The sequence below is a fragment of the Rutilus rutilus genome (assembly GCF_951802725.1).
Source record: "Rutilus rutilus genome assembly, chromosome: 16".
Lineage (NCBI taxonomy): Eukaryota > Metazoa > Chordata > Actinopteri > Cypriniformes > Leuciscidae > Rutilus > Rutilus rutilus.
Genome location: NC_140224.1, coordinates 7845697 through 7860006, shown reverse-complemented (window position 1 = coordinate 7860006; position 14310 = coordinate 7845697). Strand labels below are relative to the sequence as shown.

The 14310-nt window shown below is 38.0% G+C and overlaps 1 protein-coding gene across 3 annotated transcripts in view; it reads left to right on the top strand.

The window, feature by feature from the left end:
• jmjd1cb (jumonji domain containing 1Cb) overlaps nucleotides 1-14310 on the top strand; it is a 137978-nt gene that overhangs the window by 54466 nt on the left and 69202 nt on the right. For all 3 annotated transcript variants that reach the window (XM_084434496.1, XM_084434497.1, XM_084434495.1), the window contains exon 2: nucleotides 10630-10794. In XM_084434496.1, coding sequence (XP_084290622.1) covers nucleotides 10630-10794 — 165 coding nt within the window. The remainder of the gene's footprint in view (nucleotides 1-10629; nucleotides 10795-14310) is intronic.

Sequence of the window (14310 nt, the reverse complement as noted above, 5' to 3'; positions counted from 1 at the left end):
ATCAACGTAGTGCATAGCAACAGTAAAAATGTATCTTGACTACTTTTAGTGGTTATTTTGGGAAAAACAGGTCGGGGGCGTTTTACCCCAGGGGGGCGTTTTCCCCCACTCTACCCTATATATTGAATAAAACAAGTCCTTAAGTATTTTAATCTGGCAGTTACCCAGTGTTGCTGTTGAACGCAAGAACCTGAGACACATTATTTATATTAAGACTGTGTGGGTTTGTTCGAATGGACAATGGTGTTGATTTTATTTGTGCAGGTTTTAAAAAAAAATTACATAATTTCTTGCGTTTGATGAAAAAAATTCTGCAGATACACCGATACAAGGATTTTAATGACTCTAGTTCTGATTCTGTTTCTGTAATATTTCCATTTCAGGAAGACAGTGGTTGTGAAAAGGTACTTATTGCATTAATTCTCTGCAACATGTTGTGAAATTAAGTCATTTCAGATTTCAGACGAAAGAACTTGTATTGTACAAATTGTGAGGGGAAAAAATATTACCCATTCACATTTATTGTATCTAGCTAGTTTTCGATAATATAGCCTGATATCTCTCCTAAACCTATTCCTGCTGTTTGTTTTGTGAGGCATGTCGTGCGCCTTTTGGAGTCTTTCCATTGATTTTATACAGTTTTAATCATGGTGAACTATGAATCACATGCTTAAAGCTGTTTGTTGATTCTCGTGCTCTGCAGACAGAAGACGTGCACTGATCGTCATGACAACAGCAGAGTTTCAAGTGCCTCTGATACATGTACTGAATAATTCTGTCAGAGTTCGGTCCACATTGGCAGAGGAAAACAGATGTTATAACTATTAATGGCACTGAATGTTTGAAACACGAGAACTGGCAGATGTTCATCAAATTGCCTAAGTATCTATAACCTTTTCGTTGCACATATACACACTAGAGACCTATGGATTAGACATAATAATGAGAATTTTTTTTCTTCACACATCAGCATTTGAAGTAATTGTTTCTGATTATTTTGAATGGCAGTAACTGTTACGTTACACCCCTCTCCAAGACATTGTGTCTTTCAATTCCCTTTAAAGCACTGCCACTAAAAAAAATCTCTTTACTATACAGACACGATACAGTAAATGACTAGTTGGTTGCCAGACAACTAGAACTGATCTGTTCCTACTCCTAAATCATGATCATATTTTCCAGAATAAATGTCTAGCTTTTTTGTAACATCCGAAATGTGCTGCAATTTATTTTCCAAAGCAGCCTATATAATGCAATTAATATAAATGTTGTTTTAAAGTCCCCCTGTAGTCAATCATTTCATCCCTTAAAACTCATCTTTGATCACCAAAATTACATATTTAAACGTTTTTTCCTTGAATTTTTTTCATAAAATAGCTTAAATGTAAATCTACACCTTCTATGAATATGCAAATTAGCCCCGCCTCCACTCACTCACACCAGTTCAGAGATCCACTCGTAGACGATCAACACGTTGACCTGATTGGTTGCAAGGTAGTTTGTGACGTCAGAAACACCAGCGATCTCAAACCGCGTTTTCAAACGGTCTTTTAAAGAGAAAATACTCAGCAATGGTGTTGACTTATGACTTTACACATGGTTTGTCTTAAAGGGGTCATATAATGGTACATGCACTTTTACAAGTTGATTGCACTGAAATGTCTGTTGGCAGTGCCTGTACACAACCATCCTATCATGATAAAAATCCATCCAGTGGTTTTGTTTTAATCTCCTTATATGTTTGACCATCTCTGAAATCAAGCCGTTCGATATTGTGACGTCATAAGATCGTACGCCCCTCCCGCTATTGTGATTGACAGCCGTGTTTCAACACAAGACCCGCCCTGAGCAAGCTGTGATAGCCGTCGTCATAGTAGTCCGCCATTGTTGATATGCTGGAGTAGAATGGCGTCTAAGCGATTGTGGTGTTCTGTTCTTAGATGTAATAAGGAACACAGCAGTCATTTGGATGTTCCTAAATCCGAGCCGTTGAAGAAGCAGTGGCTGAGTTTTGTTTTTGAAGCGATATACCCAAAGGATTGACGCGGGGATTCCCTCACGGGGATTCCCCACGATCGTCTGTGCTTTCATGTTTGCACGAATCATTTCACACCAGACAGCTTCACAAACGAGAAAAAACGGATCGGTACCAACGTGTTCCTGCTGAACCTCCAGAAGATGTGAGTGTAATGTTTTATTAACCTTTATATTAGTATTTATATTCATCTTTGCGAAATTTGCAAACCTTGCTGCAGGCTTCACGATGAATGCGTCTAAGGTTTACACTCAGGGTACATTACGGCATGTTTTCTATGTACGACGTTCTCAATATAATTCATAATCCCACGTTTATAACGAATAACACGTGGTTATTGTGTTAGATACGGTCAGAGAATGTCTAATACGGTGTACCCACAGAACAGAGGGGCGGGGTGAGCAAAGCTCATTATCATTTAAAGACACATGCACTGAAACGGCGTGCTGAAAACAGAGCTGTTTTTGACCAGGTAAAATGAGTGTTTTCTTACAATACTAATGAGAATTTTTAATTAAAGTATATTACAAACTTTTAATTTAGACCCTAAAGAATCATATTAGCTTGTACAAAAATGGCATTATATGACCCCTTTAAAGCATATTAAAAACACCACATAGACATAAAACAACATTAAAAACATTATTTTCACCACAGGGTACTTGATTTATTTAAATAATAAATGCCACTATAATTTATGTTTGTTAGTTTCCATATTTTATATGGATTGTTGTGGCGTGATGGGAACTAAAATACATGTTTAGTGTCTATAAATAGTTGATTTTATTTACCGGTGTTTTACTTTATTTTGGAGTATACAGTCGGAAAATACAGGAATTCGTTCAATAAATACAGTGAATTTATTCACCAGGGGTTTACTTGCCCTGTGCAACATGCTCGACGACTCCAATGGCCAGATTCCAGAACTGTTTAGCAACAAGGAATTTTGCAGCCTCGTTATTTTTCCATTTTCGGGCATTTCCATAGCCTTACATAAACCGGTCAAATCCTGGATGTGCCTGGCCCATGCAGCCCAACTGCTTTTCTAGACCTTAATCTAGTTGTGTAGGGTTCAACAACCAGGCAGGCAGCTCTCATCTCCCCGAGCGTCTGACTGAATGCAGTTATATAACACCCCTGCTGCCCCTTCATGATTTTTGGAGTCTGTACAAGCCTCATCTCTTATGCATGGTCAAGCAGACCAGAGCTGACCCTTTAACTGTTCCCATTAAAAACATTTCTTCTCTCTCTCTCTCTCTCTCTCTGGTCTTGCTCTGCCTGTGTTGTCTGTGAGCTGTGCATCCTGAGTTAACCCTCCGTTATCTCTGCTCTGCTGTGGAGCTGGCACTGGATCCATAATCAGATTAAACATTGGAGCCTGACCTCAGTTTGGTTCTGTGGGTCACGGCAGAGGCACGTGTGTTGGCGTCCTCCATCTGGATACGGGATGGGGAGGTGTCATCTGCGTTCAGCGTTTCCAGACTCTTCCTGCTTTTGTTCTGCTTTGTTATCTTGGGTTAACCCATCCTGCTTTCATAGAATGTGCTTAAGAATTTTAATTAGTGTATTGCTTTAGTTTGCTGTCGCGTGTTTTGATCTATATTGTGTTTCTCACACTTCTCATGTAAATAGCAAATCATTAGTTTAGCAGAGATCAGTAAGCTTGGTAAACCTGCTCCGAGGTCAAGAGGATTTTCACTGCAGTTATCCTTGTGCTTCCAGCTTTAGATTGCCCCTTTTCATCTGTAGTTAAACAGATGCGGCGTAATGTGTAAAAGCTCTGGCATCTTGCAGGATTTGTTGCATCACGGAGATGGTGAAATGATGTTAAAAATGTTCTGCCTAAAAATGTTCACTTCTTGGAATTGAAATCAGAAAGAAATAGTTACTTGTGAGCATGTCATTCTGTACTATTTTCTGCACATTATCTTTTTATTTTCCTCAGAAGAATGTCCATGCTGTGCTTTTCCATACAATGAAAAATATAGTGACCCTGACCAGATTGAGAATCTCATTCATGCTGACTAGTGGTGGTGTTTGGGGTCATGGATCAAACCTGGCGTTTCATTTTGAGTATTTGAGAAGTACAAATAAAGAATACTTGCGAAATACAACTAATGTATAGCTTCAGAAGACTTGGAATATTGAATAAGTACTTTTTATCATGCTTTTTATTGTATTTTTGGAGCTTGACTGCATCCAACCTCATTCACTTGCAGTGTAAAGAAAGAAAAATAATCTTGTTTGTTTGGGTTTGGAACGATATGAGTAAATAATGACACAATTTTCATTTTTGATTGAACAATGGATTATGTACATAGACTTTAGTCCTGGAGTCCATGTTTTGTGTCCGTTTATTACAGTTCTACATTTAATTGGTTTGTTAAAGTTGATGATTGATGGAGTTCTGTAGTCTAGATAGAGATCAGTTTTAGATGAAAATACTTAAAACTGGAAATTCTCGTTTCTCTGTTGAAATGAGTGAAATAGTGTGACACGTTTGATTATTTTGGCAAAGCATCAGTGCACACATTACCACTGAGAGAGATGGAGATCTGGCGTGTTTGACAGGAACTTATGGAGACGGGACAGAATGACCTGCCCTGATTCTGCAACTAACAGACACATACTCTTAAAATATTAGCATGGCATGATGATGTTTGTAGTTGTAGTCTAGACTTGCATGCAGGAAGGTTTGATTTGTTTTTTAATCGTGTGCTCGAGGGCTTCCTCTCCGTTCAGGTTGGTAATCAATCTGAGCAGCTCAGTGTCTGTTGGGTGAGGCTTCATCCACCCTGCTGGAGGAGCAGAACTGGACCATCTGTCTGTGTCCAGCAGCCTTCCCATACTCCCTCTGCTTATTTACAACCTGATTCTTCCAACCATCCTGTGTCTTATCAAAAACGGAGTATTTCAGAGAAATAAAATAACAACAGTGAAATTACTATAGTAACATTTATGGCTGATTTCATTTCTTTATTTTTAAACATTAAACCAAAAAGGTTTAATTTTGTTGGAAAATTGCATAGAAAGCCTCTCTTTTGTTGACAACAGCCGGTTTATAATAGCCTCTCATTACAAGAATTGGAAGATATTTGGCGCATATTGCATTCCTAAATGCATGTTAAAGTGACATAAACTCAGAGCACTTGCAATGATTTTATGTTGAAAAGCATTTACTGCAAACAGAGCTGCTCTGAAACACTGAAAACACCGGATCATGAGCTGCTCGCATGTAAATAAACAGTGTCGTGTGAAATCCACTCTGAAACATGCAAAGTGTAGTTTAATTTAATTAAATCGCAGCCTTTGCAATTTGATATTTGCACTAAGCCATATAACGATTTTGGTTTTATTTTGATTAATTGTGCAACCCTAATTATAGGGTACTATTTGTGGCAGCGGTGTATGCGCCTCTCACTAATACCAGAACCTCAGGCTTTACAGGTCACTGCCTGAATAACCAGCATAAGAAGTAACTGTGCCCTACACACACACATACTCATTCTGGCCCTCTGCCCCATGTCAATTTTTAATGAGAGTGAATTTTTCATCTGGCCAGCAGCAGAGACTCAACTGAGAGGGTGGGTTCAGCAGAAACACAATATGAAGTTAATGTTTCATTCTGAGACAGAGAGAGGGCGAATGAGGAAAGCCGTCCTCCATGATCCCTGCAGTGAAGGGGATTATGGGAGGGAGGGGTCAGCGGGACGGGGGGAGGGGAGAACAGAAGTCGGTCACATGTGTCATTACAGGAATCAGGGCTGGACTTTACATGCCCACACACACACACACACACACACACACACACACACACACACACACACACACACACACACACACACACACACACACACACACACACACACACACACACACACCTACACACACTCAAAATGTAGTAAGCAAACTACTTACCATTTTTGGGCATATTCAGATGGTCATATTAGTCATTTTGGAGGTGGAGAGAACACTTATTTTTCTTTAAAATGACATGGTTGATGAATTATGCATAGTAAGACAATTGACTTTAATGAATAGGTTTATAAGTTGAAAGAATAATTTAGTATGTTTTCTAAACAACGTTTGAGTTACAGTTATTAACGTACATACTTAGAAATAAAGGTGCCAAAAGATGTTTTTTTTTTTTTTTTGCAGCGATACCATGCAATCGCTTTTGGGTTCCTTAATGAAACTTTCAGTAAACAGGTCTTAAAAGATTTTTTTTTTTCTTAATGTAAAGAACATTTTAATAATTTAAAGATCCATTTTTTTTATTATAAAGAACCTATGGTGCATTTGAAAGGTTCAGTCAATGGATGTTAAAGGTTCTTAATGGAACCAAAAATGGCAATAAATAACCTTTATTTTTTTAAGAGTGTACACATCCAGATGTACAGATGCTGAGGTGGGAGTGTCTTGTTCTGTTGTGCAAGGATGTGTGCATCACATGTGCCAACCAACCAACACACTAAAGATGGTGGAAAATACATTTTTCTGAGCTTTTTGACTGGTGGTTATACTTTGGACTGTTTGTGCGATTTATATAGGATTTTTAATTCTGCATGTGCATTTTCTTAATTTGTACATTTTACATGATTTGTTTTGTTTTCTACCATTCAAATTATTAAAAAAAATATTTTAATCACACATCTAAGCGTAATTTTTTTCAGCTTTTCAAACTGTACATCATAATTTTGTGATCCCTTAATTCCCTTGCAGCTTTTGAAATGGCTGATTTTGGTTTATTTTTAATTAATTTAGAATAGTATACAGCTTTAATATTGGTTCAGCTTTAAATAATAGCTGAAATCATGCAGCTTGTTGAAGAGAGGTGTGCTATTCATTTTTAAATGATTATGATTATGATTGTAAACGATTAAAGATCCCATAGATTAAATAGATGGACTTGGGGCTATTCACGCCAAGGACTATAATTATAATTAAAACCTATAAAGTTTTAATAATCATTCTATGAGAACGATTCCATTAGGGAATCCACAACACAACTATAATGATAACGGCACAGACATTCCAATACCATTGGTATCAACTATCAGAAAGATTTTTTTTCCAGCTGATAAAAACATGGACAGCCAATCAGAATCCACATGACATGATCCACATTAAAGAGGTCGAGCATGTAAAGCAGCAGACGACAAAACCGCCATGCGTGCTAATTATAACCAGAACCGTATCGTCCATTGGTGTGGATGATAATAGTTATTATGCTTGGTGTGAAAAGGGCCTTAAGAAATGGTGTAAGGACTAACAGAACCCTAGCTAAAAAGCTACTTTTGGATACAGGCTAGCTCCATTCACTTTGTTTTGGTATTAAATTGTTTTATTGTCTTTCATTCATTTGCCACTGGGTTACTGTTGGGACAACATCCCTATAAAACACCACTGTGAGATTTTTGTTGATATCAGAAATGGGATAGGTTGTTGCTTCAAGTGATACTTAAAAATTGGCCTTTTTCTTCAGCTCAGCCTGCACAAAACAGGGGGGTCCAGATGTGAAATCTGCCCCGACAGGTTTGTTCTTCACTCGTTCCCCTCCAAACACTCATTAGAGAGCCTCACAACCCCAGTCATGGTGAGAGAACCACAACAGGCAGTCAGTGAATCATTTCTGGTATGAATCCACATGATGAAACCCGCTCCTGTTACTGCACGTTGCTCAGCACTGGGGTTGTGCAATGTGCTCTTGGCTGACTCACTCGCGCTGATGATTCCCACAGCTCTCAGCACTAGATCTGTGCATTTCAAATCATTAGCTGGGTGCTTTCTGAACGCACTTTAGAAGTGTTGTGCGCAGGATCGTATTAGTCAACAGATGGACTTTGTCCAGTGGAGGAACAGTTTTTCCAGTTGGAAAACAGGCTCAAAAATAGTGCCAAACCTTCAGTGCGGCTTATTTTTTGGAAACCAGTTCTCCAGCCTATCACGCTACGCCCGCCTTACGCACACACGCGGTGAAAGAGGAGACTTTGACAGGCCAGAAACATGCTGTCTTTACGACATGCTGCATATGTTGAAAACATCCAGCAGCTCAAACACATGTTCTCCCTCTTGTCTCGGTGTCTCACAAACACACAAACGTCCTGCACACCAGCTCCGCTTTGAATCACATGGCTGTGGCTTTCACAGCTAAGCACCGCAGCGGGACAGAGGCACAGTTTTAGCGCCATGACTGTACATTCAGTGGGTCTGCAGTGACCACGTCTGTCCATAAAATCAAATCCAAATGAGGTCATTTAAGACCAATGAGCTTTTATGGCTGTGAAATTGCACTGAACTTTTTTCTGTTACAGTAAGTTGTTGTTTATCAGATGCTCTTGTTAAAACACTGCGAGAGGGGTTCCCAAAGGTTTTTGTCAGCTGAACCCCTTATATGGAAAATAATTACTTGAAGTACCCCCTTAAATTTTAAGTTAACATTTCTACGCATAACAACTACACATTTGTTTGTTCAAGGTACTCTGATGTCTGTTAATGATCACATGACATGCAAGTAAATATATTCCTGTTGTAAATTTGAATTTTACTTTAAAATACAATTGTTATATACATTTTATTTTACACTGCAAGTTACAATACTAATTAAATTCTTCACTTTTAACAAACACTTTTAATTCTTCCCTAGTGAAAAAAAACCTTTACCAAAATGTATTTAAAATACATATATTTTATACTAAGTATACTACAAAATCCATTAACATAATCTGACATATTGCTTTAGACTTACTGCTATTATAATTAAACTTTATTTGGAGAACTTTACTGCACAATGCACATTTCTTAATATTAAGCCTACAATTTGTTTTAATATCACGATTAGTAAGGATAGTATAATATCCGTCTTTAAATGCAAGATATTTAAAGTGTACCTAAAGTATACTTGCAATAGTTCCACTTTAGCACAATCAAATATACTTAAGTATAGACTTTAGTTGGACCTCGGCTCTCTTTCCGGAGAACTAAAGTGCAAAATTAGTTGTTCCAATTTAGCAGACTTTAAGTATACCAGTTAGTATACTAAAAGTACAATTGCATGGTATTTATAGCAAGTACACAAATATGTAAATGTATTTGTAGTATACTTAGAATAAAATAAATGTATTTCAAATATGTTTTAGTATATTTATTTTTCACTAGGGTTTACTTTTTCAAATCCGGAAGCTTGTAACATTTCAAATTCTTGAGCTTTTATTTTGGTGGAATACTAATAAAATGCTGTAACTTTCACAAAAATGTTAGAAATGATGCTAATGTGTAAACTAAACCTAGCCCGTGTTGCATTCCCAAATGCACATTAAACTCGCAGCTCATACAGAGATGGAGTTACTGTGAACTGAGCTGCTCTGAGATGCAAAAAAATTAAAAATTAAAAAATCTGATCATAAGCTGCTTGCGTGCGCACCGAACACTTCACTCTGAACACGCAGTTTATAGTTATAAGATGTTCTGCAATTTAGATGGTACATGTTATATGTCAAGAATGTAAACTGAAGCATGCTTGTTCTAAAGACTTGAAGTGCTTAGATTATGGGTTTTTCTTTTTTTCTTTCCTTTCTTTGTTTAGTTAGACCACCATGGTGTATTAAACCCCAAAATGCTCTATAAGGGGAGTGAAGGGGGTGGATTTCCAATTCCATCCATTTTCTTGTATTATAAAATGTAATGGAAATCATAGTTGTCTTAAAACCAGTGTTATTTATTCTAGCATTATGTTACAGGAAATGTCTGTATTTGGTATCTGAGAGGTGACTGAGTGTCTGACCCATGTTGGGAATGCAGTAACAGTTTTTTTCTCATTTGGCTTGTCCTTCTTTTGTAATGAATCAGTTGTAACTTGATTTGGTTACACTTTATTTGAAGGTGTCATTGTTACAGTATGTTACAGTATATTTAAGTACTGATTAATATTAATTAACAACATGTACTTACTATAGGGTTTGGGTAGGATTAGGGTTTGGTTTAGGGTTAGTTGCATGTAATTATGCATAATTTACTGTTATTACTATGGTAAGTACATGTAACATATGTATCAAGGACACTGTAAAATAAAGTGTTACCCTTTATTCTTTATTTATTTTATTCTGTACCCTGTGTGGATGTAGATTTCATGTTCTGTTCCAGTGAAGTCCTGACAAAAACTCAGCCTTGAAGGGAAAATATAATCTAATTGCGCTCGCAGGGGTTGTTTATTATTTTTAGAGGCAAAGTTGCTTACGTATATAGAACAGAGTGTCAAAGATAATGTCTTGGAGTTTTTGTGCTTTAATATGTCAGTGGTAAACAACATCAAAGTTGAAATTGAATGGCAATTACAACATGATGTAATTACAACAAAGCTTGACCTGGCGCTTTACTCATTAAGGTTCAATGCAATGGGTAACTTTGATGCAAGTCCTGTGAAAGTCCTTAACAATTCCATATCAACTCAAAAAATGTCTTTCCACACCACTTATATGCTTTTATTATACAGCAGGAGAACTTCTCTAGCATGACGCTAATGTGGGCCGTACAGGACGAGGGCTCAGAATGCTAATGTGATCAAGCTTTGACCCCTCTTCTTGCTCTTTCCGCAGGTGTACGTGGAGTTTGACGACCTTGAGTGGGAGAAGCGTGAGTGGGTCAAGGTGTACGAAGACTTCCAGATCTTTCTGCTGGAACATCAGCTGGTTTGGGCCAAAAGGAAGGAGGGTGCCCAGCTGCAGGGAACAAAAGCCAAGCAGATCCAGTGGCCAGCTCTGGTGAGTCATTCCTCCCAAGATCTTTGATCCGGAGATGTGCTGTGCGTTGAGCCGCAGCTGTGGAGTATTTCAAGTCGGAACAATAGCTCTGCGGAGGCAATATGACGGGATCCTTTATGTTGCTGGAATGATTTGGGGTTTGGATGACTCTCAGATCAATGGCTCATGTCTGACAATAAGATCATTATTTGTTTAGAAGGCCTGCTGAAAAGATGGAAAATAACAGAGGGTTTGACGTCCTTTAAAAGAGACAGAAAGGCAGCGAGCAAGAGATTGTAAATGTTTCACGGCTCACGCTGTTTTGATTATGTAACGTTAGCAGCAGCACAGCGCCATCTGGGCCATGAGCACACGATAAAAGATTTCAAAGAGAAATCTTAGTATGGCACACGGGACGGTAGTCATAGCGCCCACACATGCACAGGCCGACGACCCAGCATGTGTCATGGTGCACTTACCCTCATCAAGAACTTGTGGGCACTCTGTAAGTTTTCAAACAGGACATTTTTCATATTCATGACGTTTACGCAATTTTCCCCCCCCCACTTTTTTCACTATTTCTGTTCACTTCCTGCCATTGTTTAAATTAAGTCTGCTTCAAATAAGTGAGGTGAATATAAGGTGAACATTTAATCTGAAGTTAAAGGTACGGTAGGCTATGCAAAGTTACCTAAGAGATCCCACTTCAGAGTGCTCTCCAAAGCTACGCCTCCTCCAAAACTAGGGATGGGTACCGAGAACCGGTATTTTTTTGGACCGGTACCTAATTGGGTCAATACCGGACTACCGATAAGCTTCAGGACAAACGATACTGTTATCGATACTTGTGCTGTTTTATCTCCGTATACTTCTGTGTTAGTAGCGAATTAGAAACTGCTGCTTGTCATATTCCAACCCTGAATAATGGTCATCACATGGCCGACGTTCGACCGACGTAAGTGTGATATCCATGCGCATACGTGTTAAAAATTAAAATTTCGATTCCTCTTATTGATATCTTTGTGTGCATTTCAGTTTGACTTTAAGCCATTCAAACGACTTGCGCGCTGTTTTCTGCGCTGCAAACCCATCCAAAGCGCGCTCACAGAAAAAGTGATTTCAATGTGATTTTAAACCATTCAGCACAAGACGACTTGTGCGCTGTTTTCTGTGCTGCACGCTTGAAACAGTGCAGATCCGTGCAGCTCTTAAAGTGACAGCACTAATATTCCTGCTGATGTCACTATAACAACACCAATCAAACAAAAGACACTTGTTCTTGACTGAATAACTTTTGTAACTATATTTGTAATGTATAATTTTATTTATAAAGTGCAGTGCTATTTTACGTTTGATTACACTTTCTAAACCTGAATACCTGAACATCTTAAAACACTGTTTATTTCGATCATATCATATCTTCATTATCATAAACAACTTACAGAGCTCTGACCTCTACGTCCTGACTGCTGCAGATTCATTTCTGCGTTGATAGCGTTGACATAGAAATGCATAAATCCGAGTCTGAGGACGTAAACAGCTCTGGTTGGAATGTTACGGGTTGCCATCTCGTAAATATAGTTACATCATGGCATGAATGCAGCATAAGCTCGTTGTTTTGGTTTAGGAGGAACTGTAAAAGTTGGCCTCTGTTTGTTTGTGGCTTTTGGTGACTTTTGGTGACTTGCTTAGCCTAACGGAAGTGCTGATGACGTGTGATGTCTGCGCGAAGGTATGGAAATACATATGTTGACAGGCAGGTAGGGCATCTTATCATTGCATTCGGACCAAATGAAATTATCGGACAAACAGTTTTTGGTCCTGCGACTTCCACATAAGACCACCTCTATTATTGATTGCTAACAGGATGTAAATAGAGTTTCAACCAGCATAACAAAAAGTGTTGACAAATTGACAAAAAGAAATTGCCTATAATAGTTAGGCCTAATAGTTGATAGAAATTTTAATAGTGTATTTTGTGTGTGTGCAGTGATATACAGTAATATCACGAAATATCATTACAATTTAAAACTACTGTTTTGTATTTGAATATATTATTTACAATGTAATTTATTGCTGTGATTTAAAGCAGAATTTTCAGCATCACTACGCCAGTCTTCAGTGTCACATGATACTTCAGAAATCATTCTAATATGCTGATTTGGTGCTCAAGAAACATGGAAACCGCGATACACTTTAAACACAATTTAAATAAACAAAATAAATAAAAATAATTTCAAATAAATGCTGTTCTTTTGAAATTTGTTCAGAAAAGAATCCTATCGGTTTTTCTCAAAAATATTAAGCAATTTTCAACAATAATAATAAGAACGATTATCTATAATTGAGCGCCAATCATAATTGAGCACCAACTCAGTATTTTAGAATGATTTCTGAAGGATTGTGTGACACTGAGGACACGGTAGTGTACACAGTGACTAGGTAAACTAGGTCATAGCTCTTACCAGATTGTGTATTTTAGCATGACTGGAACAAAAATATATTTACAAATCAGCATCCATTCCACCAGCATAATTGTTTGTTGGTTTTGGATGGGTTAGTCGAATTTTGTGAACCTACCTTTGTTTTCTGAGTTATTTAACTGGAGAACTATTTGATGTAGTCGATAGACTGTTGACAACGCTGGATGTTCAGAGAAAACATTCTCTGTCATTGTGAATTAACAATGTCCATGCTTTTAAAACTGGGACATATTTTTCACCGATTCTTTACACTTAACACTTATCTAACTTATGATGGGTTTGTACAGTTGTCAAACAACTTAACCTAATTACTTTACTCAACGCCTGACCAAACAGCAATTTCCCAACAAGACTCGCGGGATTGTGTTGTTCTCTGGCCTTCTTTGAAAGCTGTTATTTTTCCATCGTCTTTCCCTCTTTCAAGTTTCCTGTGTCCCTCGCTCACACACAATTTCCTTCACGGCTCCATTATTTATGGCTGCCATTGGAGGAGAGTTTACTGCCACCAGATCTCCTTACTCAGCACTGCCTCTCTCTCTCTCTCTCTCTCTCTCTCTCCTTTTTTGCAGCACATTTTATCCTGTCTCTGTAGTTCTGTTGATATATGAGGCCCAGCACAAGCTCGCTGATTTCTCCTGTGTTCAGATTAGCACACCGGATCTTTTGTCTGAATGTGACCCGAGCAGGTTTCTTCAGTGTTTCCTGCACATTGATTGCATAGTCATTCCCAAACATGCAGTGTGACCAGTGTAGTTCCATTTGTGAATGGTTTGTGGTTCTTTTAAGTGAGTCAGCAAAAACTCAAACTCATGGTGAATTATTGTTTTGAGTCAGTCTAACGACTCACTTCAGAGCGGTTACAGAATTAACATTTGACTCACTGTCTGAACCACAAGTCATTTCAGTCTCAATAAATAACCGAGAATTACTATTGTGTCATCTCTGACTAGTTGTTACCATGACTATGTTTAAATGTAATACATGGTATTTCTCAATGACAAAATTATCTTAATAATTGTGTTCCAAAAAGAATTTTTGCATTGCGCAAAAGTGA